Source organism: Sinohyriopsis cumingii, unplaced genomic scaffold, assembly GCF_028554795.1.
Source record: "Sinohyriopsis cumingii isolate HCF-2022 unplaced genomic scaffold, ASM2855479v2 utg001869l, whole genome shotgun sequence".
Lineage (NCBI taxonomy): Eukaryota > Metazoa > Mollusca > Bivalvia > Unionida > Unionidae > Sinohyriopsis > Sinohyriopsis cumingii.
In genome coordinates, this window is record NW_028316075.1 from 764,282 (window position 1) to 791,788 (window position 27,507).

Genomic DNA, 27,507 nt, shown 5'->3' on the forward strand with positions numbered 1-27,507 from the left:
TCATGACAAGCTCACCCAAATTGAATGAACCAATGTGCCAAAAGTTCCTCAGTTCAATTGATGCCGGTGTAACTTCTCTAATTGGATGCAGGATAAATTTGTTTTTAATCACAAGAATAATAATGAGTTTGGACAAAATATTGTAGAAAAGCAGATATATTTTTGTTCTCATGAGTCTTTAAACAAGAATATCTCTCCTTTACAATAATAACATCTGCCAAAATAATCAGTAAATCGGGGCCTTTCAGACATAAATTTTGTGATCCATTTGAACTATTCAAACAATTTCCTAAAATTAAATTGTGCTCAAAATACGTTCCAATGGGCTGAAAAAGTGTACAGAATGATGTTTTTCTTGAAGTCACATGCATGTTATGATTGGAACTATGTGATAAATATTTAATTCAAGTAAATTTCTTTGTCCATGACAAGTTTGCACTTTACAAACTGTGATCATTGTCAGAATTCTGCACTTTTGTTCACTTTATTTTCTAGCATGACATTAAAAGTTACAAATTATGTTTTTACATATATTTTGCCTAGAAGCACATTAAGTAGGTGGAAATGAAATATGGAAATATTATACACATGTAGTGTATCTTATATGAGTAGATGGCTGCTTTGTCAGGAGGAAAGAAGAGACAGTGGAAGAGAATTTTTCTTGAAATGAAATCATGATTTGAATATAGTAGCCGGGTGTAGCAAGTGAGAGCAATAAAGCAAAATTGTTTGCATGGGAAATGATTGTGCTTAGAAAAGTCAGAGTAATGTCAGATGCAGTGTAATCTGTGTGAAACAGAAAAACAATCACTTTTATTGTAGAATGCACAAACTAATTGACAGTACAGTAGACTGGTCATGTGGCAAATTTTGCTTGTTTTGCACTTTCATTCTGTATTGGTATTGCTGAAGTCCACACGGGTCTTAGTCATTTTTAAAGTTCTTGAAAAAGGTTTGTCTTCTAGCTTTTCTTGCTTTCTTGTTTTAAATATGTTCCTCTGTAACTCTTTTCTACATGTCATTGATACATGTACATATTTTACACTCATGCTTGACAAATTGATGCCAGTAAGAATGAATATATTTGTAATTTGTTACAAAAATTGAATTGTGGATGCAACTAAACAAGTACTTGGATGAAATAAATAACACAATAACCTTTTGCTTGCCTGTTTTGAGAATGCTGCAGTCACTTGAAATATGTTCTTCTGTGTGATCTATATTTCTCAAGAAATAGGGTCAAATTTGTCCTACCGAATTTAGAAGTTTCCCAGTTTTGGATAAGGGATGTGGTAGTTTGCCATATTTTGAAAAATCCTAGATGCAACACTGATGTATATAAACTTTGAAGCATTGCCCTGTGAAGACAATGCTCACATTGAGTGCAGTGACAATCAGTTGGCTTACTCTTTCTCCACCAAAGAGCATACAAAATTCAGCTTTAAAGTGGCCATTGAAGAGATTTCCAGGATTCTGTCACCCTCAGCATGTCCACCTGTTGTCAGCAAGCCAAGTCCATAAGGTTAAAGCATGGGTAGACGTGGAAGACGAGGCTCAACATAACTCATTTCGTCAAGTGTTACAGTAAAGATCAAAGAGGTTTTGGATCATCTATCAGACGAGATCAGGGACCTGGGGAACTAAGGATTTTGTTTTGAAAAGTCCAGTTACTAGCATCATTTCATCTTGCTTGTACTGTACTCACTTGGACTTGTACAGTACCAACTTGATGAGCTGGGATGAAAACATCATGGTGATGAACATGTTGACCCTACTAAAGTTTATTGCTGGTTTTCCACTCCACTTCCAAGTTTGTGGCAACCTCTTCTCTGTTCCCAGCTAAAGATCACAATCCAGATCAGATAATTCCCAAAAGGCTTAAAATCCTAGACTTGTTGTCAAGAAGGGTCTAGATACCTCACACAGATTGATCTATTCATCCTTGGTCTCTTGGTGAGTATGCATCATTCGGAGGTGTCCACTGATATGCATTTTCGCGATGGATTGGAACCACAAACTGCCCATCTTTGTCTTAGCCAGTGTGTAAATGATCTGTTCAGTCCATCAGTAGACATCCCAGGAAGATCCAGCAAAGCACAGTCTGCTCAAACAGCCTCAATCAAAGGTATTCATCCTCGCCAGACAGGCTTCACCTTGCCTGGCTCATGTAAGGAGGGTCTTGCATAGAAGAAATTTGAACCTTCAGTCATGGAGAGAATCTCACAGGCAAAAGGCTCCTTCACACTAAAGGATTATGAAAGAATGTGGTGGATATTTAGGAACTGGTGAACAAGCAGCATCATCCCACTGAGTACTTTGATCCCAGAGCTTACTTTTTTCTCCCGCTTTTTGGGAATAAAAGATTATCCCATTAGACTTTTGGGTGTAAACTTACCTATGGTGTTCCTGGAGTGGGTGATTACTAATGGCTACCTTTTCTACATTTGTGATTTTCACAACTTGGAGGTAATGTTGCAACAGAACTAAATGTAGATGGTTGAGCCACTAAAGAAGAGAGCATTGTGTTGACATATTAAACAAAAATATAGATAAACTACAGAGATTGTTTGTACTTTTACTGATATTTGCACCTGTAAGTCAAAATATGATAAAGTTACATATCTAACTTTGTGTGCTTATAATTAAGTTCAGACCTTGACCGTCATTTTTAGCTCAGCCTGTCAAAAACCATCACAGCAGCCATCTTGAAATTCCTATAATCACTGCTTCTCTTGAACAGAACATGTTTTTTTCACTGGAAGGCTTCTAATGGGGTATACTTGGTCTTGAATAAAAATGGTACTGATCTGACATTCAATAAAAACACAGTGGCCATGTTGAAAATCCTATCACTATTCCTAGATCGAAAGTCATATTGACGTTGTTTTTTCACAAGAACAGTTCTTATGATGTCTACTTGGTTCTAAATGAAAATGGTGCTGATCTGACATCCAGCATAGAGATGATAGCAGCCATCTCTTAGATCTTACTGCCATACTCCTCTTCATGGAAAGTCATCGAAATGAGGTGTTCAGCAGAAGACTAAATATGATGTCTAGTGTGTACTCAATCAGCAGATGCTGATCTGACCTCAACTATAGTCGCCATGGCAGCCATCTTCAAAATCTTTTTATCACTACTGCTAAATGGAAAGTAGTGACAATGACAGGTTTTCACCAGAAGAGTACTTATTGTGTTGAGCTGGTCAGGAACGAAAATGATGCCAATCTGACTTTCAATATGGTCACCACATTAACCATCTTGAAAGACTTGTTGTTGCTACTTCTGCTTCATGGTTGGTTTTATTGATATTGTGCTTTGTGATAAAAAGTTTTCTTCTTGTGTTTCGTTGTTCCTAAATGGAAATGGCGCTAATCTGATATCTAATATGACCATCATAGCAGCCATCTTGAAAATCTTGTTACCATTACTTCTCTTTTTTGCTGGCTTATCTTAATGATTATATGTTCTATACATATGTATTGTGTACTTTTTCCTAATTAAATTCATTGCATTACTGACTAGGGACATTGATTTTGTAAACAACTTAATACACATCCACTATTTCTGTGTGAGAATAGGTATAATATTAGGATCATTATTAATGGAAATAAACATGTTTATGTTAATCTGAGTCAAGGGCATTGTAATTACCCCATGGAAATTCTGTTGTATCTGATGTTTTCCATGTTCTTTATTATAATTTTAGTAATAGACCTTGTCATGTTGACAACTTAGAATGTTCTAGAAATGAACTTTTGACCCTTATCCTGGTTCTGTTTTTTTATGTCTTTGTTTTTTATGTGATGTTGTTTACTTGAGAAATTACTCATTCTTGCAATAACATATTAAAGGAGAATCAGTCTTATTGTTTTGTTTGGATTTTCATTTGGATGGAATTATTTATCAAAATTACTGTTCACTGGAAATACAAAGTGCTCATCAATAATATTCTTGGATGAAACCTTAATTTGGAATTATGGTGAATTCAGACAAGAACATTTTTGGAATATTGTGATTCATCAAAATAGTTAGCAATTCACCACAATCCAGGCTATGTGCATAATACCACATTTGAGATTACCGGAACATCAATGCATTCAGTATTGGAACTTTTAGGAATACCACTGGAATTTGATTGGAACTTTATAATTTGTAGTTGTGATAGAACTTTTAGGATTATTTGGGGTTAATTCACAATAGTGTAAATTCTTTTAAAATTTTCACTTTGTATTTTACGGAAATAAATTGTTTGTTGAATTTGACAAAACTTGTTGGTTTTTGCTCTTTCCTTTGACATAGTTTGAGACCATAGAGTCATAATGATATCAACATGTGTTTGCACCAGAAGACTTACTATGGTGTTGGTACTGAATGATGTCTTATTGGTCCTAAATGAAAATGGTGCCAATCTGACATCCAGTATGTCCATGTCAACAGCTAATTTGAATATCTTATTGTTGAAGAATAACAACATTCAAAACTTAAAAGGAAGAAAGAGTCAACTATCTTTTTGTTTAAAAAATTGGGCCATAAGAGTGTCAATCCCATTCAGGGAGTTCTGGTGTATTATCCATATTTTACAGTACCTGGTAGTTCAAAAACCATTTAACATATTTTGACAGAATTTCATAACAACATTGTCTTTTAGACCTACTGTGCCTATTATGTGTTTCACTCATCTGTTATGTTTCAGCAAAATTATATCCTTGTCAATTATCTTTACATCTTTACCTGTGGTGTTATAGTCAGCATAGCTCAAGAACCTTTCAGTATTCAAATTGATGTAAACAATATTTCATCGACCTGTATATGCCTTTTGTAGGATTTATCTTTTCAGATCCATTTTGTACAGTTATCACCTTTGTTGATTAACAGGGTCACATTGGATGTTGTTTGTATTTATGAGACCTTGAAGATGAAAGATTTCTGGCATTCCATATCACACAGGAGTTATGTCCCTTTACTGTATCTTTTCTAAGTTTTCTTTTTCAGCACAAGTTTCTCTCATTGTGGCACTTCGTATTGAATTGTAGTGAATGGGAACTTTGTGGTGCACCCATTGCTGATAGCACAATTTCAGTTGATAATTTGCATTTGCAAATTCATTGATAAAGCCAGACGATTTTCCACCAATCAGAAACTTGCTTTTAAAAAAAAACTGTGAGCAATTTGTTTCCATATATGTTACCTTATATATTCTGTTCTTTTGAAATGTAAAACTGTTTGAACTCAAGGTTGATTAAGTCAGCCAAAGATAAAAGTACTTTCTTGTCTGATCTTCAGGTCTGTTTATTATGACATGAAAGTCTAGCAATAAATTGATGATGGAAAACTTATCTTTCCTTTGTTTATAGGCTTGTTCAGAATATTTGGATCTTGCACAGACCCAAGGTAGGAGATGGCAGAAAATGTTACAACATGAGCATGAGCAGAGGCTAAAGCTAGAGGAAATGTTAGAACAGTTAGCCAAAGACCAAGTATCACTGGAGATTAAAGCCAGGAAATCATTGAATCGAGGAGAGTCCCAAGGTAAACTGATGCTACCAATAACAGTTCAATCTCGTTGGCTTATACTGGTGTTATTGACCCAGCAGAATGCCTAGAATTATATCTGACTTCATTTATTCCACAACCAACCTCTGAGACCGATTTGCTGGGACCCTCTGAGATCAACTATGAAGCTAGTAAAGCATCAGTCCCTTTGAGGGACTCCTGTTACTAGGATCCTCTGAGATTCTGTTACGGAGGCAGTACAGCATCATTCCCTTTGAGGGACTACAGTTAGTAGGACCATCTGAGATTTGGATATGGCAGTTCTTGTGTGCTTTTAAAATGTCCACAATGTTAAGTACCATATATATTCACAAGTCAGGTCCAATTGCAAACAATATAGACTTTGATCCACCATAACATAATGTGCAAGATCATGGCCTATGTTGTTTGTTCTACTGATTTCTCCTAACAAACTTCATAGACTACATTACAAACTGCATAGACCTAGATCTGCTATATTATCATCTGATGGCAGATCTGGATCTGTGAAGTTTGCATTTGGACTTAAATTATAAGCAAGTATATATGATACATGTCAGTTGGTTTTCCGAGTAACTGGATCTCAGTCTACACTGATTTAGGGAGGGAGATGATGTTTGATGGCATGATTTCCAAGACAATTAGATTACTGTGAAGCTCGCAGAGCCTCAATACATCCCAAGATGAGCTCTTTGTGTGTCTAGGTTAAAAGTTGTAAGGGCACAAATGGAAAGATAGGGATTTGCAATAGTTTCCATCTCTAATTAGAAAATGTGCTTGAAATGATACTACATTGTTTCCATTCCCCATGACACATCTGGATTCAAGTCAGGATATTTTTACTGTGCCAGGAACCGGTGATTATCACCAGCAACTCTCACTTTAATTTCAAGCTTTGGAAAACTTGACATGAAGTAAAAAGTTGGGATAAAATTGACAATTTGTTTTACACTTCTGTCATTTTTTGCATTACTACTGGCCGCCATGCATAGCCTATCGTGTGCTGAAAAATGGCGTTAAACCCTACAACAACAACAACAACAACTGTCAGTTTTTGTAAGTCCATGAAGAGCTTGGCCATATGTATTAACCATTAAAGACTGTTATGGCTTGTAATTGACTCCCCAGTGGCAAGTGTAGGGAAAAATGGCTGTAATAACTTGCTTCTACTTCATTTTATTTGAACACTATCTGATAATTAGTTATGTTAAATGAGTAACCATGTGTTTTCATTGATTTTTGTGCATTTTCTGCTATAATTGATCTGTAAAGAGTTGGAAAATGCTTTTGTCTGGGCTTGGGTACCATTGCCTAGCTCAGCATTTTTGCACATAATTATTCTATTTTCTCGACTGCTTCGGTGGCCTAGTGGTTAGAGTGTCTGCCTTGGATGCGGGAGGTTGAGGGTTTGATTCCTGGCTGAGGCATACCAAAGACTTACAAAAATGGTACTAACAGCTGCCTCACTGGGTGTTCAGCATTAAGAGGTTAGTGTTAGGACTGGTCGGCTTGGTGTCAGGATAATATGACTGGGTGGGACATCATGCTACATGTCTGTGACACGATGTCCCAGTGCTAGACATCACCTTAAACTGCTACACTGCAGACATCATAGCTATATGACTGAAAAGTTGTTAAAGCTACGTTAAAAATCCAAAATCACATTACATCACATCACATTCTGTTTTCTCAATTTTGTTTTTAATTTGTACTTTTAATAAAAGACAATTGAATTTCCAAAACTATTAGGAAACAGAAGTTTTTCAAATAGATTACTTGAACATAGGTTAAATCCACTACCCTGCAAATCCAGCCTCCCACACCTAAGAAAGACATTAACCATATCTTTTGCCATGTTTTAATAATAAGAGTCTGACTAGAGTGGTCTCTCTGTGGATATAGTGATTGGTGCTCATTTCCACCATTGATAAGTTTGTACTTCTGCTCTTGCATGATAATCATAGTCTCTCTTGTTATCACTGCACTAATTGAGCAAGTTGGCTGTTATTGCATCCTTTTATAGTCCCAAATAAAATCATTCATATTTTTTTCTGATTGTTTTAGCATATGGTAGGACCAAGCAGTCGTTGTGTAATGAGGTGTGCAGCCTTCCATCAGTAGTTGCTTGTTACCACTCTGGAGTCCATATTTTCTGGAATATGGCTTTATATTATCAAAATCTCAGACAAGTCTGATAAAGAGGAAAAGCCATGCATATAAATGAGGTGATCTGGCATCTGATTGGTTAACCTTGTGACCATTCTGGAGGCCATATTTCTGATCTGATTTTGATCAAACTTTTTATATATGCTTATACCATGAAGATCTCAGAACTCTTTGATAAAGATTTAGATCCACACATGCTAATGAAATGATCTTACATTTGTTTGACTGACCTTGTTAACACTCTGGATGTCATAGTTTTAATCAACTTTTGATTAAACATAGAATGTATGTTTAATATCATCAAGATCTTGGACAAGTTCAGTAAAAAATGAGATGCATGCATATAAATTACGGTTAATGATGGTGATCTTGCATCAGATTGGCTGATTAGTTTAACAATATTGAAGCCATATTTGTGATCTAATTTTGATGGAATATTTGTTGATATATCATCAAGATCATAGACAGTTTTCATAATGGGCAACATGCATGCATGTTTTTTTATCGGATATTCTGGGCTTATATTCACTCTGGAAGCAATAATTTTGATCTTGATTTGGCTTCTATCATCAAGGTCTGTAATGTTTTATTTAATTATTGAGGTGATCTTGCATATGATTTGTTGAGCTTCGTATCACTTGAGATAGCTTTGAAAACAAAAGTATAATCAAATTTTGTAAATAAGCTATATATTATCAGGATCTTGAATGAAACTGATACTTATATTTGTGAGAGATTTGTCATACATACTTGGTAAGCAGGCATATCTCACTTGAGTACAATTATGAATGAAATTCTTGATGTTGTCAACATCTCAGATGAGTATGATTATGAGTAAAATTCATGTCATCAGCATCTCAGTTGAGTATGATTATTAGTAAATTCATGATGCCATCAGCATCTCAGTTGAGTATGATTATGAGTGAAATTCATGTCATCATCTCATTTGAGTATGATTATGAATGAAATTCATGTCATCAGCATCTCAGTTGAGTTTGATTATGAGCGAAATTCATGCATAGTATTTGATGCGACCTTGTGTCTGATTGACTGAACTTGTCAACAATCTATCATCTGTATTTCTGAGAAGACTTTGATCAAATTTGCTAAACAGTTTTATATTATCAAAATGATGGATGAATGTAATTATGAGCAAGATCTATACATATTAATGAGGGAACCTCATATCTGATTGGCTGAGCTTGTTACCACATTGGAGACCAAATTCTAGAGTTTGATCCACCTGAAGCTTATATTTTTGTTATTGTTATTATTATTATTATTGAGAGGTCCTTTGATAATTGAGATCAGTGCATATTAATCAAATCCATGCATCTGATTGGGACTGCTCTGATGGCCTCATTGATTAGAGCATTGTCCTTGGATGTGGGAGGTTGCAGACTTGAACCCTGGCCGAGTCATACCAAAGACATAAAAATGGTACCAGCATTTGCCTTGTTCAGCACTCATCATTAAGGGTTTAGTGTTAGGACTGGTCAGCCTGGTATCATGATAATGTGACAGGGTGGGAAATATCCTAAATGTCAAAGCATGATGCCCTAGTGATAGACATCACTTTAAACTGCCATGCTGCACACATCGTAGCGATATGATGAATTTTTTCAAAGCTACATTAAAAATCCTACACACACACACACACACACACGTACACACATCTGCTTGTTTTTGTAAAACTCAGCAAATGGGTTTATACTTTAAGATCTTGGATGAATTTTTGATTATGATCAAGAAACTTTGGATATGCAATTGTCTTTAGAACAAATGTTTATTTATATATAGTAAAATAAGTAAAATTAACATCATATTAAGTTTGGGGAATGGTTTACATTGGTTGCATTCTTAGAATGCAGCATAAGCCTGCATAGTGAAATGGTCAGCTGTTAAATTATGTAAGATCGATGAGTGATCTCATGTTCACTTGAGCCTCTTGTTGCTGGAATTGTGTTAACGAGTGAAGAATATTACTTGCATTCACTAGCTGTGGTGATCTATCCATCAATAGCTGGTACCTTTGCCATAGCACTAAATATCAGTTGTACTATATCTTGTTCACTCCATCTCTGGTGCTTCCTCAGCCTGTGCCTTGTGTCACTGTGACTAGGTACAGTGCTGTTATATTATTTCCTTGCATACCCAGTCTCAAAATGCAGCCAGTGTCGTGGCATTGACATTTTTATATGGCTACTTCTGTGGAATTGATGGGGATGTTGACATGGGATTTTCACACCTTTAGTTGGGTCTGATTAAAAGTGTGTTCATCTTAACTCCAGCCTGGCTCTATAGTGGCCACCTTAACAATTTTATCACTACTCCACTTGCCTGAATAAATGTATTGACATGGAGTTTTCACTTAAACACTTTTTACTGTGTTTAGTTTTCACTTAAACACTTTTTACTGTGTTTAGTTTCACTTAAACACTTTTTACAGCGTTTAATTTTGTCTAAATGAAAATACAGATCTGAAACCAACACATCCACGTTATTCTGAAGGAGCTTTGAAAACCAAATTTACCTTTGGGGTCAAGTGAAATTAAAGGTCATTGCATGCATTTTTAAATTTAATGGAGCTTTTGAAAACCTGAATTTTGGGCAGATTTGTATTTAGTTGCATCCAGTGAGCAAGCTAATAGTCAGCACTCGGACATTATTTTAAGGTCAAAGTTCTTGTATGGCGTTTCAAGCTGTACAGGTTTTTGAACTTGACAACACAAACAAATGTAAATTTTTGGCAAACACAGTTTATGAATATATCTGATGAAAACCTTGAATGATAACACTTAAATAATTGTTTGCCCCACCCCCACCCCAAAGTTAGGTATAAAATTAACCAGACAGCATGTGGGTTATATCTTGGCATTGTTTGAAACAAGTTCAGTGATTTTCAATTCAGGTTAGGTTCAAAGTCAAAGCCTATGACATAATTTGTTTTACGCTTAACAGGTATCTTGTGAACTTGTCACCTCACACCTGTAAAAGTACTACTTAAAAAAACAACAGATTTGGTATGTTCAAGTTTCTGAAGAATATCAAAAATGATTTTAATATGTGGCAGTTAAAAGGAGTAAAGGATACGAGACATGGACTTGGATTTCAATAAATTCTTTTCAGCCACTGTAACATGAGTCCATTTTAGGACTTTGTTAGTATCTATGGTTTATATAATGAACACAACAAGTTACTCAAGATTAATTGTTATGCATGCAATTTTTTCTCATTCTAGCATCAAGACATTGATCAAACTTGTGGCTTCGGACTGTGTGTGCTGATATACCAATAAACCTATCAACTGACACCCTAATTTGACGCTCTCCTATTTTTACGTAGTATCATAAATTCACACTTCTTGAGAGAATGTGTCTCTCACTGACATCACAAACACAACATATGTTTACATGGACCAACATTGAGTGATGCAGACAGAAACATTTGTCGAAAACCCTATTATTCTCATTTTGTGAAATGAACACAGATATATACATCTTTAAAAGAACTGCATTTCTCTAATTCCTTTTTACGATCAGTAAGCCCTCTTAAAAATCTTAATCAGCTATTCTGACGGGGGTAGGTCAACTTCCTGTCATAATAAGCATCCAGTCTGCTACTTAACATGTTAGCCACAATTCTCACAGCTAATAACTGCATCAGTAACACTGTTTAGAACAGTGAACAAAGTTATTTTTATTTGGATCTGTCATTAGTGATATTCTGAAGTGCTTCTTTTCTTTGTATAACTTGTAGAAATTTACATGAAACATAACTTTTGATATATTTCATAACGAAATTGATATCCTGTTTATTATTTCTTATTTAAAAATATATTATTTTCTCACAATTAAATAAGACATTTTATTTTAATAGTAAATTTTCAGTCAGCCTTTTAGAGAATCTCTATGTTTAACTTAATTCAAACAATTTATTTTTTATCACTTGGTTTGATACTGGTAAGTATTATAATAAATTAAAATAAAGCACCTCTTGTAACATTATTGCTTCTGTCTCAGGTTATTTCCACCTTTAGAGATTTAAACTAAAAAGGATGCAAACCTGTTAAAAGTTTAAAAAGCAGTACATTCAGAGATTGAGGTTATGTACATTAATAATGCCAATTAAGTATTGGAAAACAATTATGCACTAAATCTATTTTTTTAAATTATAAGTAATCATTTTTCTTATGAATATCATTTTCCCCAGTTGGATTAATTTAGCTGTTGTGATTCAATCTGTTCCAAAGATTATGATAAATATAAGAAAAGCTTCAGGAATGTTAAATACTTTTTTTATTGTAATTTTTCCTGTAAACTTGAGTTTTCTATGTGCTGTTGATGTTGCTCTGCAATATGTTATTTTCTGCAGAACATGTGTACAACAGTGTCACCGGAAAAATAGACTTATGTGAGATGCGTCAAAATGTACACCACAATCTTTATGACAAGAGATCATTTGGATGAAAGCTCGTAATGAAGAGTATGAGAGAATACATCTTTGTAATTTCTTACCCATACTTTGCTAAAACTAATGTTTCCAAAGTATTGAGATATATCACTATGAAAGAAATATATTTCTGAAAAGTAAGAATTTAGTGTGTCAAAACTAGGTAGTCCAGGATACATACATGCATGAACAAATGCATGCATGCATATACACACACACACACACACACACATATACATACATGGTTAAGTTGATATTACTGAATAATTCATCTCAAGTTATTACATTGATGAGAATGATAAGAATTAAAACATTTATCATTCTAGGTTTATCAGGAGGCTCAGATGAAGAAGACTTTCAGGATGCTCTGGACTACCATGAAGTTGTCACTTTACCTGAAAAACAGGGTGCTGAGAAGGGATTACATAGGTATCACCTGCTTCAGCATTTTGACAAACTAAATGAAAATTGTGCTCTAAGTCAAGTTTTAGAAGCTGAAACTATTATCACCCTTCCCAATATGTAATTGGTATGTGTGTGTGATAAATCCATCACTGTTTACATCTGTTTGTCTGTCATCCATTAGTCTGTATGACATTTTCATTTCAAAATTAAAACACAGGGACCCTTCAGGATATTTCTATGAAGCATGGTACATATATTCCATTAGGGATTGAACCGCTCTGGTGGCTCAGTGGTTAGAGCATCCGCCTCGGATGTGGGAGGTTGTGGGTTTGATACCCGGCCTAGTCATACCAAAGACTTACAAAAATGGTACTAAAAGGTGCCTCACTTGGCACTCAGCATTAAGAGGTTAGTGTTAGAAATGGTCGGCCTGGTGTCAGGATAATGTGTCTGCAACATGATGCCCCAGTGCTAGACATCACTATAAACTGCCACACTGCAGACATCATAGCAATATGATGAAAAATTGTTAAAGCTACATTAAAAATCCAAGTCACACTCACACACACTCATTAGTGATTCAGATTTACATATTAAAAAGTTTCAGCAGTTTTTATGTTGAATTAAATTTTCTTCATGTACCTTATGCTTGCCAATAATGCTGCAGTCATTACTCATTGCTGACATTCATTTACTTTTACAAAGATTTTAAATAGCAAATGAAGCAAACATCTGATATGTAAATGTAAATTACACACATATTTTTTTATAGTGTGGTCATTTTAAAAATTATTACTGGTAAAATTTCATTGCATTGCCGAGGTTATCTTAGTTCTACAAGTCCCTGGTTATACCGATGATGGTGACTTCTGAGCTTTAGTAAATGCAGCAACTTTTTTCAGCGGAGGTGCTTCATCCTGGTGATCTAGCATCTGGTACTAGTTCTATGACATTTCTTCCTCACTTTCTACTTCATTATGCTTTCTATTTTCAGTTAAAGTCAATTTGTGTAGCAGTCACAAACAATCTGATCAGGTTATCTGTATATGAATAGATGATAACAGTTTAGACCATCCTTTTCTTGCAGACGAAGTGACAGTGATGTGAGTGGTACGTTAATTACAGATGATCAGTACAGCACAGAGTCGGATATTGAGGACAGTGAACTAGCACATGATAGGGAAGCCCATGTCTACACAGCCAAAGCAGTAAGTTTATACTTTGCCTTGATTAAGCATATATTATATATACTCACTTATGAGTTTGGTCCAACTGAAAACTGCACTGGGCCTCTGCAATTTGTTAGGAGTTATCAATAGGAGAAGCAGTATAAACCTTGGTCTGCTGGCACGGGCAATATCTTATGGCAAATCAAAGTCAGTGTGGTTTGTAATTGGACCAGACTTGTAAGCAAGTATATATGGTATGTGATCAAAGGTCATGACAGGAGATTCCACTTCAGATATGAAATTTCATTGATGCATAATTTTATTTAGTAGAGGACAAAAATAGAATTTATATACAGAAAAAAATTTGAAATATTTAAATATGATTAGGTAGAAAGAAATGAAACAAAACAAGCATAACAAAATCATTGCAGCTATATGTGCATTGGGTCTTAGATGATTTTGGTCCCATTTTCGGTTTATATTAATAAAACATCCCATCATCATTGCTTATTCACAGAAAACTACATGATCCTATTTCTGATATCATTAAAAGTATATTTATGACTTTTAATTTGGTATTGATAGGAAACTTTGACATACTCCAGCTTTTAAAGTGAAATATTGTTTTGCTTCCCCTTCCATTTACCCTATGTTATTAGGAAAGCTTGAAAAAGTTGAAAATAAAAATAAGTTTGTTCCAAGGTGGGAAAGCCCAATATTTTTGTATAATTTGTCAGAGTTCATGGGGAGCGCCAGTATCTTTGAGTAAGCACTTTTAGATTGATCACTTGCCTTGCAAAATACATTGAATATCATACTTTTTCTGCTTGTGAATTTAATGTGGTGAGTTGAGTTACTGTAATTTTTGGAAGCCGTGAAATTCTTTAGTCAGTTTTAAATAAAGTTACACATACAACTCTTGGTTATCACCAGCTCCAGTCAATTGAAGCGCTTATGGAAACTGTACAAATTTTCTCTCTGAGACCCATGTCCAAGTGATTCTTCCTGAGCAACCAGTAATAACAAAAACATATGTCATTCGTGTCAAAATAAAGAAAAGAAAATAGTGAAAAAGTGTACTGCATAACTAGGAATCTTCTGGCAAGGGGCACCAAGAACAAAAGACAGTTTAATTTATGAATTGGTTACTTGATATTAAATACTATAAATAGGTGCTTACATATGTACTGACAATTATTAATAATAAACTTAATAATAAGACTTAAATGGTGCTTATGGCTTAAATTCTCAGTGGCTGATTGGGTTTCAGTGTTTCTAGAATAATTCTGTAACTTCCCATTGGTTGGGCTAGGTCACATGAATACACCAATTCAATGCAAAATGAGTTGTATATTCTGTCATGTGGTGTCGATTGTGAAATAAAGTCGCAATAGACTGTGTATATAAAGGTAGAACTAAGTAAACAGTTTCATTCTGATTTTGGAGTCATTCATTTTTCTTGTGTTCCTGTTGTAAGTTTGCAGGTGTGGGTTATGTTGTACTTAGATATTTTTCAAGTGGAAAAACATTTGCTTGGACTGTAGAAATAGACAGTGCTCATTATCTGGACTATACTATTATTCTAAAACTGCTATAAATTATTGGAAAGAATTCTGGAAAACTCCATCTTGAAAACGTCACGGTTCTTGGAGGACAAGTATATTTCCAGTTTTGAAATTTATAAGGAACTTTCCATTCATTCATTTAGGACTTTCATAGATCTTTATAAGGATTAGTTTAGAGTCACTTTATAATACTGTTAGTTCTTCTCACATTTTTCATTTATAATTCTAATAATTAAATAGTTTGTTAAGTTTTACAAAACTTGTTGGCTTTGCTTTTTTCTGTTACTTAGTTTGTGACCATAAGTCATAACAGTAGTATCTGAGGTCAGGCTGGGAGGTAATCTTGGAAATCCAAGAGGTTTAGCCATGACTGAAAGTCTTCTAGTTCTAAGAGAACTTATCTCAAATCTAGATCTCCATTGCCTACAAGTGACAGGTCATTGACTAGCCACTTATCACCAAATACCAACGGACCAGATGCTGGGTATAGGTCTTCAAGACCTGCCGAATCTAGGTATAGAACTAGGGATAGGTTCAAATACCCTGCTTTTGTTACATTACCCAATTGTCACACCACAGGGACACAGCTTACTAAACATGCTTCTGGGCAAGAAAATTGGACTGATGTCCCGTCCTTTCCCATGATCTCTTTCAATCCTTTTGATATGTGGAACTTCCCGTCTCAAGGGAGAGAACAACCTCCACCATTGGTGTCATTTATGTTGCTGCCTGCATGTACAGCTGATGAGGTCCAGCAACCATGATAAGTTCTGCAGGAAAGTTCATCAAAGGAAGTTTGGATTATCCCCCTCCCTCTAAAATACCAAAAAGAGATGGGAAGAATTCTTACTCTTCTGACATGGCACCCATTGAGGACAATTCTGTCACTCTCTGTCACTTTTGAACAGGAAGATGATGCTGTGTCGATTCTAGTAGATTCTCAGGAATTTACTGAAATTCCAGAGGATAACCTAACTGTTGAAGTTCTCTGATCCCTTACCATCATTGTCTCACATGGTCTAGTTGGTCATTCGCCATGGCTGTAAATGAAGTCTGCCATCTTTATTAATGTGTCAATGACACTAAGATTCTCTCTTGTTTAGAGAAAGTGTCAGGATCGTTGCCCAGCCTTCCATTTTATATTTATGTGGACACCTTGAGTCTAAACTGGGATCCACTGTCTGCTTATGCATTCTTACCTTTCTGGTTGATTCCACAAGTCTTGCACAAGATCTGACTGCTCTAGTGGCCTAGTGGTTTGAGCATCCACCTCGGATGCAGGAGGTTGAGGGTTCGAACCCCAGCAGAGTCATACCAAAGACTTATAGAAATGGTACTAACAGCTGTCTCACTAGTTGCTCAGCATTAAGAGTTTAGTGTTGGGACTGGTTGGCCTGGTGTCAGGATAATGTAACTGGGTGGGACATGATGCCCTAGTGCTAGACATCACTATAAACTGCCACGCTGCACACATCGTAGTGATATGACTGAAAAATTGTTAAAGCTACATTAAAAATCCAAATCTCACACACACACAGACACATTGCACAAGATCCATATGTCTACCAAACAGATCATCCTGATTGCACCTATGTGGCCTCGAAGGTCGTGCTTCAGTGACTTACTTAACCTGTTCATCAACACACCAAAGGTATTACCTCTATGGGACAGTCTTCTCTAACAACACAAATGTACTCTATTTCACACCAATTCCTGATCCTTCGCCTTTATACTTGGCTCATCTCAAGCGATTGATCCACCAAGCAAAGTTTTTCAAGCCAAGTTTCTGACTGCATTGTACAGGCCTAGCAATGTTCCACATCCAAGGTCTGCAATGCAAGGTGGAAATCTTCTGTGGCTGTTGTGCCTGAAAGTTCTTTAATCCTTCAGATCCTCACTTATCAGCTTCTGTCAAGTAATTGGGGATGATTGTGATAGATATCTTTGCCCAGTTAGGGTTCTTAGCTTCTGCTAAAGGGAGAAAGAAGGGTAGGTAAAGGCTTTTTCTTCCCTTAAGGTGTTCAATTGATATTTCAGCATCCACTATCTCAATGGATTTCACTCGGTATCAAATCAAGAGAGCTTATGCATCTCTCACAAAAGATACTTACCGTTCATGAAAATTAAAGACCACGAAGTCGGTGCTATTGCTACTTCCTGGGCATATTTCAGTCCTTCATCTTTCAATGATATTATAAGGGCTGCATTGTGGCACTCACACACAAGCTTCTGTTTCAATTACTTTCGGTCACTAGCAAACCAGAACCAAGGTCTTTACTCTCAGGGTCTGATCATCACTGCACAGTCAGGGAGTAGAAGGTGAGTAACACATTTCCCTCTTCTCAGTGTCATCAGACACCTTTCCTAATGACAAGTTCAGCTGATAATAATAGTGACATTTAAACTATTATTGAAATTAAAATGTGTTTTATTGGGGGAGAGTAAAACTAATTTTAATTATGTAATACCTGTCACTGTTGGATGCCCTCCTCCCACCCCACACCGATGTCCTTCTTTAGCCACACGTGCTAAAAAGAATGAGGATGCTCAGTAAGCATGGGGTGATGATGTAGATCAGACTGGGCATATGTTCTAAGAAATATCTAGAAGGAGAGTTTGGAGTTGGTGCATTTAGCAATGACAGGGTCTTTCCATGTGGAAAGATAAAGCTTAATAATAGTGACAGGTAAGTATTACATGATTAAAATTAGTTGTACTCCCGCAAGAAACTATATTTCTGGCAGATAACCTGCCGTCTTTGGTAGCTCCACTTCCTACTGATATCCCTAGTCTTGGCTGTACTTGGGATGGTCAGGATAGACTTATGCCAAATTAGGGGTTTGTGGTTCTTTTTGGCTACTTCTAAAGGGAGAAGAAAGTAGTGTCTTTTCCTATCGATAAATGGCTCTGCTGATATTTCGGCATCTACCATTTCCACGTGGTTTTTGTCTTAACAATGAATATAGTTTATCAGTCCTTCACGGAGAGAGATCTTCATGAGAATTAAAGCCAATGAAGTTAAGACTATTGCTGCTTTTATAGGCCTGTCTAACACGTATATCATTAGCGGTTGTTATAAAAGCTGCATTTTGGCAGTTAATTACTACTTTTTCTTCCTCCTCCTTCTGTCTTTGGTGCACCAGAGTGAAGTTATTTTTTACTTGGGGGCCAGTGTTTACAGCTTAAAATGTGGCCCAATCTGCTGCCAACTTACAGTAGTGGACACTCCTACTACAAGGGCAAGGCAGTAGTGACAGGTATTGCATAACTGAAGTAAATTTTACCTATACCAAGAAAAACTATATTTCCCTTCTGGATGGATCATTATATTGGCATGGGGTTTCAAAAGAAGACTTACAACTATGTTTAGTTGGTCCTAAGTGAGTAAGTTTGGCTGCCTCAGTGGTTAATTTGAAACTTTTGTTTTTGCTCAAGAATATCAGAGATGGTTTCAACACAAAGTAGTTCAAAAGAAGAAATCATCTTATCATGAATTCCTGGAAATTCTTTTCAGACAGTAAAGCATCAGTACTTTCAAGGGGCTTGTTTTCATTGTTTTTAAAATGATTGAGCTTCTGATTTATAGGCACATTAAGGAATTTTCAGCTCCTATGGTATGTAAATAGGTACATAATATGACCCAAGACTGTTATCAGTTGTGTTTAGATGCATATTTATTACATGCTCTGTCTTTTAATATCCCTTTCCACATTTATCTTTTCTTGCAGAAGAAAGGCAAACACAAACGGGTGTCCAGTGATGATAAAGCTGAAGTGGAGGATCGGGGTACAGTTGCAAGGGTAACAAAAACTTCTGGACACAGACAGCGCCGAACCATGATTCCACCTAAACCTAACTACAGTCTCAATTTGTGGAGCATCATGAAGAATTGTATAGGACAAGAACTTTCTAAAATTCCAATGCCAGTAAGAAACTGTTATATATTTTCCTTTTTAATTGTAGGAAATAATAATTATAATCCCAAAGAATATGTACTCAGTATTCAATTTGGGGATTTTTTCATGAACTAGAGATATTTATTAAAAAATAACTGCTCTGTCTGTCTGTCTATCTCTCTCTCTCTCTCTCTCTCTCTGTGTGACAAGTATGCATGTTTTGCAGGTAAGTATCATCCCCTATCAGCAGCTATTTTCACAGATGGTAGAGGCTAGAAATGTCAGCTAGATTTCATCATGGGAAAGCAAGTAATTTAACTTTTGGATTTTCTCAAGAATTTGAATGCAAGATTGAAAGTAATGACCTTAAAATAATTGTTCAGTAGTCTGCAAGCACTCATTCAGCCAGAGTTCCTCAAAGTTGACAGGTCTAGCAATGTTTTGCTCTTTTTGTTATTTTAGGTGAACTTCAGTGAACCACTGTCCATGTTACAACGTCTGATGGAAGACTTGGAATACTCTTCGTGCCTTGATCATGCTGCTAGTTGTGAAGATTCCACTGAGCAGATGGTTCATGTTGCTGCTTTCACAGTATCAGCATATTCAACAACAACTAACAGAAGTACAAAGCCATTCAATCCACTGCTTGGGGAGACATTTGAATGTGACAGAATGGATGATCTGGGCTGGAGATCAGTGGCAGAACAGGTTTTAATAATTATCAGTCTGACTCTCTTTTTGTTTGTATGCCTTTTGGTCTTTTCATCTGTCATCTATATCTTGACTTAAATATATATCTGTAGGAATTTGCTAATTATCTACTGGCCAGTGACCTATTTTTGCCATGGATATATTTTTTTTGCAGATGTACATGCATTTCCAGTTTCCAGTTTTTACAGAATGAAGAGAGCACAAAGTTGACTGTATTCTGCAAAAAGGAGATATAAATAAGTGATATAAACACAGTTACAAACAATATTGTTCATTTGAGAACAAGTGGCCTAGTGGTCTAAAGCGCTCTCAGTTACGGATCACTGCCATCTCACCTCTGTCTGCGTAGGTTCAAGTCTTGGATTCGGCCAATGTGGGTATGTGAGAAAGCTTGCCAGTAGCTTCTCAAGGGTCGGTGGTTCTTTCCGGGGTATTCTTGGGTTCTTCCTCCACCATTAATACTGGCCGCCATGTATAGCCTATCGTGTGCTGAAAAATGGCGTTAATCCCTACAACAACAACAACAACAACAACAACATTTGAGAACAGTTTCTTACTGGCTACTTCCGAGGGGAATCATATGACATCATTTACATGTGTCAGTGATGATTAGATACATCACTTAAACCTACTTTGACATTCCGTCTTTTGATTCAATTGCAGACATGCCATTCCTTATGATTTTGACACAAGTCTTACAAAAATGACCCATAAAATACAGACTTTCAGAAGAAAAGAAAAAACTACAGTAAAATTAATGTTGCCAAAAATCCGGATAATTGGTTTATCCATGTTTGATTTGGATCTGGGTTTCATATTAGAATTAGTGGAATTAGTCCGGAAACCAGACTTTACAGCAGTACCTTAGCTGCTTTAAACTGCACATATTGTTTCATGCAGAGCATCTGCATGATCAAACTGTTGATTATATAATTTTTAAAACATGGCATCCTGTTGGTATGTGAGAAAGCTTGCCAGTAGCTTCTTGTGGGTCGGTGGTTCATTCTTGTGTTTTCCCTAGTTTTTCTTCCACCGTTAATACTGGCTGCCATGTATAGCCTATCTTTTGCTGAAAAATGGTGTTGAACCCTACAGTAACAACAACAACAAAAACATGGCATCCAGCAAGCAATGCATGTTGAAAATGAAAGGGAAAGTAAGCCTCTTAGAAAGGGTTAATATTCAGCACAGAAGTATAAAAAGGAATATTCAGAGTCTTGTGAACAAAAGCAGGAAAGGACACAATTACGTTTATTCGCTGTCACGTGTCAATTTTGAGTATGTCTTATGATAGAAGATGTGATTGCTGAAAAATATTCCAAGAAGAGATAGCAAGAAGCCATTGAGCTGCATATAGTTTGGAACTGAATTTTGTGCAAATAGTGGTAAATAAGATCTATGTGGACTTTACAGTCTTTTCAGTTGAGCATAATGCTTACTGTCACTGCATATTTTGTTACACCTTACTGAAAACTTGTCAACCTTATGGAGAAAAAAATCACCTGCCTTACTGAGACAGTCTTGTTTGGGTTGGCGGGTCTGCAGCAGATGCTGTGGTTCTGTTCACATTGTATTAATATGAATAAATTGCTTCAAATGGATTTGGATGTTTTTTTTATTTTTACCTACATTTGCTTCCAGATAGATCCATTAAGTGCCTACACTTTAATGTATTTATTTATATTGCTCTAATGCAGTGTCTCTATTACAAATGTCAAACAATGTCATGGTCAGGATATGGACAACTTCGCATGTTTACAAATTACGTAAATTGGTAAAGCCCTGCATACCCTGTTTCATACCATTGCAAAGATACAATACTGTACTATTCATAACCCTTGCAAAGATTTAAGTCTTCTGAAATTATACAATATATTTGTATTTTGACTACTTAAGTAATTAAGTCCTGGTTAGGAATTACTAAAGTTTTCAAACTACCAGCATAGAAAAGCCTGCATGCCTTAAATTTTTATTGCACAAAAAAAATAATCTTAGTGGTTAGTCAGAATTTATATTACATAAAAGTGTGTGTGTGTGTGTGTGTGTGTGAGAGAGAGAGAGAGAGAGAGAGAGACGTATGCAGTAGATGTATTTGAAAATTTGTCATTCTTTTTTTCAACTGCCACAATCTCCAACCTATTATTTTCTTTAAGGTGTGTCCAAACATTACAACAAAAAGAGGATCTCTATGAGCAATTTCAGCTGTAAAATGTAATAGGCCTTTGCATACAAAAGCTACTAAAAACATGGTGTTCCTTGAAAAACTCTTAGATAATTACATTCAAATGAGGGTACAGGTAAAACCACCAGGACCACCTTTGGAGCAAGGTTTCAACATGATATCTACAATAGTTTGTCATTTCATATATTAAGTAGTCAAGAAAAATTGGAATGAAATACCCTATTCAATTTAGACATTGACCCAAGTGACAGGTTGTTCATGTATTTTAGTGCCACCCAGACATTTGAGAGTCGGAACTAGATACAAGACAGAAATCGACACAGAATGGTCAGCTAATATGTTATGGACCGGTACTTTAAACTGCTGTCAGAGACTCCATAGTCTGGATATTGTTTGTAAACCTGAATTATTTTTTTGGTGTTGAGACAAGTTGGAGTGGAAAGGAGGGTAGCTGCAAGAACATTTTTGCTGTCAAAGGTGAAAATTCCTATCAGCAAGTTGTCAGATCACATTACTGCTCATCTTTGTATAATAAGATGATAGATGAGTGCTTCCAACATTTTTTATCTTTTAATCTTCTCATCCTGGTAGAGATTACAAAGATGGCATCCCTAGAAATTGGCTGTATGGTACATCTCAGGGTAGGTATATAGGCACAGATTTATTGAAACTTTGATCTTCAAAAGATTTTCATTCCCAGTTGTGGCAGATCCCATCCAGTCCAATTAATACTTGACAATCATGACAGTCATATTATCTTGGATGTCATTATACTTGAACGAACCAATGAAATTGAGCTTTTTCGACTGCCCCATCTTGCTGCACATATTTTTCAGCTATTTGATGTGTCCATTTTGTGGCCATTAAAAGCCAAATATTAAAATTTTGCAGTTAATCTTGGCTAAGCCAATAAATCTGATTTGTTGGTAAACCAAACTTTTCTGTAGTTTTGTCCTATGTTATAGACCAGTTCTGTTCACCAGCATGTGAAAGATACATTCAGATAGTCTGGCATTATTCCCTTCAATTTTGATGCTGCTGACAAATCCTAACTAGTGAAGAGTTATCAACTGACAGAATCAGCAGAAGATTCACTAAATGGAAGCCTAGGCGCTATCACAGTATGTAGCCATTACCCAAACATTTACACTGCGTACAAGTTGTGAGAGCTATCTTGGGATAAATCCAGCAGTGCTTGAAAGGTTAATATCATGGTAGTCAGGAAATATCTTCAGCCAAGAATCAAGGAGAAGAAATGTCAAATGAAAATAGGACAAAATTGGAACTTGAGAGGAAGAAGGTAGTTGTTGAGAGGAGAAAAGAAGAAAGAAATGAGGAAAACAACAGCAGAGGAGGAGATTAAGACAAGAAAGATGACTTGAATGGAAGAAGGAAGAAACATGAATCTGAGAAACAGAAAGGCAGAGGATAGCAAGGAGAAGTAAAAGACATAGGTCACAAGCAATAATATTATTTGTGGATGTGCTGAGGCACAGTTCAAAAGATCCAAGTACCAGCAAAGATGCAGATGCAAGGATAAGCTGGATATAATATGTGTGTATATGTGTTTTGGGACTTTTAATGTAGCTATATCAATTTGAGTCATATTGCTATGATGTCTGCAGTGTGACAAACTGCTCCGGTGGCATAGTGTTTAGAACATCTGCCTTGGATGTAGGAGGTTGTGGGTTTGAACCCTGGCCAAGTTGTACCAACGACTTATTAAAATGGTACTAACAGCTGCTTGCTTGGCGTTCAGCATTAAGAGGTTAGTGTTAGGACTGGTCAGCCTGGTGTCAGGATAATATGACTGGTTGGGACATGATGTTACATGTCTGCGGCATGATGCCCCAGTGCTAGACATCACTATAAACTGCCACACTACAGACACCATAGCAATATGACTGCAAAATTGTTAAAGCTATGTTAAAAATCCAAATCACACGTACACATTCTGCAGTGTGGCGGTTTATAGTGATGTCCAGCTCTGGTGCATGATATTGCAGACATGGCATCATGTCCCACCCAGTCACGTTATCATTATTTATACTATGCTATGTTTATAATGAAAATAAGCCAACATAGATTTTGGTTGTTTATTGAAATCCTTGGGGTTATATATGTCCATGGTTAATGTATATTTTTTACACACAAGACATACATTACCCATTCTGCTTTTGACGTAATCATTACCATATTTTCCACCAAATAATTATTTGATATGCTTGCCTCTATAAGGATTATGCTTTTTTGGTACATTAAAAAATAAAGCAGTAAACAGTTGTTTTTGTTATGTTTATTATCATCTCTTTAATTCCACTCACATCAGTTGAAGAATCTTAAAAAGATGATTGATTCATAAGAATAGCATAAGGTTATTTGCCATTTAAAACAACTGTATATGACCCATGTGCAAGAAAGTTGAATAGTTCAAGTGAGTGCTGCATGTGAATACTTTTTCAGTATATTTTGTGTGTATTCTGGTTCTAAACCATATGGATCTTGCCCTTTGTGACAAGAATTTTGACCAGATACAGAACCAGGTTTTAAGCAAAAATAAATGTATTTTTCTCACATGTGCTGTATATCTGGCATGTAATATGTAGATTACACTTTTTAAGCTCAAATTACGTTTTTTTGCCTCTTACAGTAGCAATAATTATGCTTATACCTTTCATGGGGTGGGGGTGAGGGTAGCTTGTATGACAATAGAAAAATCGCAGGCACAAATAAGAGAGGGGAGAGTCTTTAAAATATTATGTAGCATTCAATACAAAAACTGTATTGGACCACTTGTAGGACAAGTAATAATTCGGTCACTCGATTTTGATGATAAAACATTGGATGACATACAGACATGTTTTGCAGGTCAGTCATCATCCCCCATCAGCAGCTATCTGTACAGAGGGAAGAGGCTGGAAACTCTGGCTTGATTTTACCATGGGCAGCAAGTTCCGTGGAAAATACTTACAAATTATTCCAATGGGTGAGTAAGTTAATTCTATCTCTCACTTATACTCTCTTTGTTGCTTTTAAATAGGTCACAATGTAGTTAACCCTAATGAAGTCGAGGAAAGCAATTTTACTATGACTGGCATCAGTGTTATTAGCATATTGTTATGTATATCTGATTTAATTTATATTTTATTTTTATATTATTTTTTGTTTGTCAGCTTTAAAAAAATTTATTCTATTACATGCTATTATAATATAATCTTGTTTACGTGATTTGGAAATTTTTTCAGAAAATCTGTTTGACCTGACTTTAATTGTAAATGCCTAAGGCTGACCTAGTTCCTGACCTTAATTCAAAATTAGTAACAGCCACGTGAACAAGTTTTTTTTATATTTATTTTTATTGTGGGAATCATAAGAGTGAGATTGAGGCTGCATTGGATACGTGACCCTAGACTTGTAAATAGTTTTAGTGAAGTAAACAACTTTATTAAAATTTTATTCGTCGAGTAAAATGATTGGTTTTTGTCAGGGCCATGTTGGGAGTTTGTGATGTAAACATGATCACGTGACCTTCATACAGGTACCTAATCTGCATCTCAAATAACTGTATAACCATTGTTTTAAAGAAATAATCGCAGTCTGGGCTTAAAACACCTGATGTCAAGTCATTTTCTTCTCTTGTAGCCAGTTTTTGAGTTATATGTTAATTTTTCTTCAGATGATTTGGATTTTAAATGATTAATTTGTTTATCTGGAAGTATTTGAATGCTGATACAGAATTCTTGGACAAAGACATTTCTTAAAAATTTTATTTGAATTTCCAACACCAAAGTGTTATTTCTTGTGTTTGAACAAGGAACTGTAAACAACAACACTGTACAGGATACTACATCGGGATGCAAACTTGAATTCATCAGAACATTTCATTACTACAACTTTTAAAATTTAATTCGTGGATTGCTCTTGAATTATTTCTGGATTTGATTCTTCAAACTGTAAGTTCTTATTTTATTTTTTTATAGTGTTTTTTCCAGGGAAATAAATTATTTGTTAAATTTTTCAAAGCTTGTTGTTTTCACTCTTTCTTCTGTTACTGTTTATTCGAGCCTAAACATATAACAATGTGCACATGTACAGCTACACTGTATCGCAAACATTCTTTCTTCCTAGGTTCTTGGCAACAGTCTGGATTGGGTTTGTCACACCTACTCCCATGGGAGGGGCTTAAGTTTGTATATACACCAGCTGTTTATTCTTGGTTTTTGCATTGACCTCAGGGTATTTTTGCGCCCTGTATACATACTGCTATATCTGGATTATTGAAACTTGTTGAGAAGATGCATCTTGAGAGTTACTATACCCACAAACGGCCTGGTGTCAGGATAATGTGACTGGGTGGAACATCATGTTACATGTCTGCGGCATGATGCCCCAGTGCTAGACATCACTATAAACTGCCACACTGCAGACATCATAGCGATATGACTGAAAACTTGTTAAAGCTACGTTAAAATTCCTAATCACACACATTTACACCCACAACATAAAAGATAGTCATTGTAACCTATATTTCATGCTTCACTGACTTTGCTTAAAGGGGTAGGTATTGTATGTCCCCTTTTTGGCCTAAAAATGACATATTTTTAAAAAAGTAGTTGATTCAAGATTACCAAGGCAAAAAAGTAATCAGGATTTGAAAAACTTGAACTGCAATTGATGTTTAAATAAGATTTAAATATGACATTTTATGCTATAGCTAGCTTTTGCTGAAACTGCAGTTATTTTTCAAAACTTAGTGGTCTACAGTCAGCAATCAATTTGATATTTTTACGTGTCATAAAACAAGAAAATTTAAGACGTTAGCATTCATTGGTAGCTTGCATCTAGCTTGCATCTCTGTAATGATCAAGTATAACTACATTTAAACTGATGCATTTAAGCAGCAGTAAATACCAAATCAGTCCCAGTGATTTTTAATGTGCTATTTTCTGAATAGATCTGAATCTTTCATAGAAATTTGTTGTCCAGTATTATGGAAAAAATAAGAAAAATAGACGAAAATATCCAATTATTTTTGTATTTTAGCTGTACATTTAAAGTGGGTGTGGGGAAAAAAAAGTTATAGAACAGTTACTAACAAGAGTCATTAAAAACAAGTCCAGTGGTCGTGGGGACAGAGCCATTTTATTTTTTAGGCTTGTTTATAACAGATTGGCACATTGAGTCCTGACCTCTTCATGGGTGGGGTTTCTTCGCAAATATTTATATTTTTTATGGAAAATCATTGTTTGAAAAATTATCCTTGATTTAAAAAGTATGTCTGTTATTAAGTTATCACATTATCATGTTTTCTTCTTTCAATTTTGTAGCTATACATATATCTGTCTGTCTGTCTGTCGCTCTCTCTCTTTCTGTGACACACACACACACACACACATACACACTCTAAGTCTCAAGATATTACAAAG

General features: G+C 35.7%; 1 protein-coding gene across 1 annotated transcript in view; it reads left to right on the top strand.

Moving 5' to 3' along the window:
- The window catches only part of LOC149771431 (oxysterol-binding protein 1-like), a 66,984-nt gene that overhangs the window by 16,810 nt on the left and 22,667 nt on the right, over nt 1–27,507 (top strand). The window contains exons 4-9 of the mRNA XM_089948485.1: nt 5,358–5,532; nt 12,480–12,582; nt 13,646–13,766; nt 19,021–19,218; nt 19,651–19,896; nt 24,950–25,067. Coding sequence (XP_089804611.1) covers nt 5,358–5,532; nt 12,480–12,582; nt 13,646–13,766; nt 19,021–19,218; nt 19,651–19,896; nt 24,950–25,067 — 961 coding nt within the window. The remainder of the gene's footprint in view (nt 1–5,357; nt 5,533–12,479; nt 12,583–13,645; nt 13,767–19,020; nt 19,219–19,650; nt 19,897–24,949; nt 25,068–27,507) is intronic.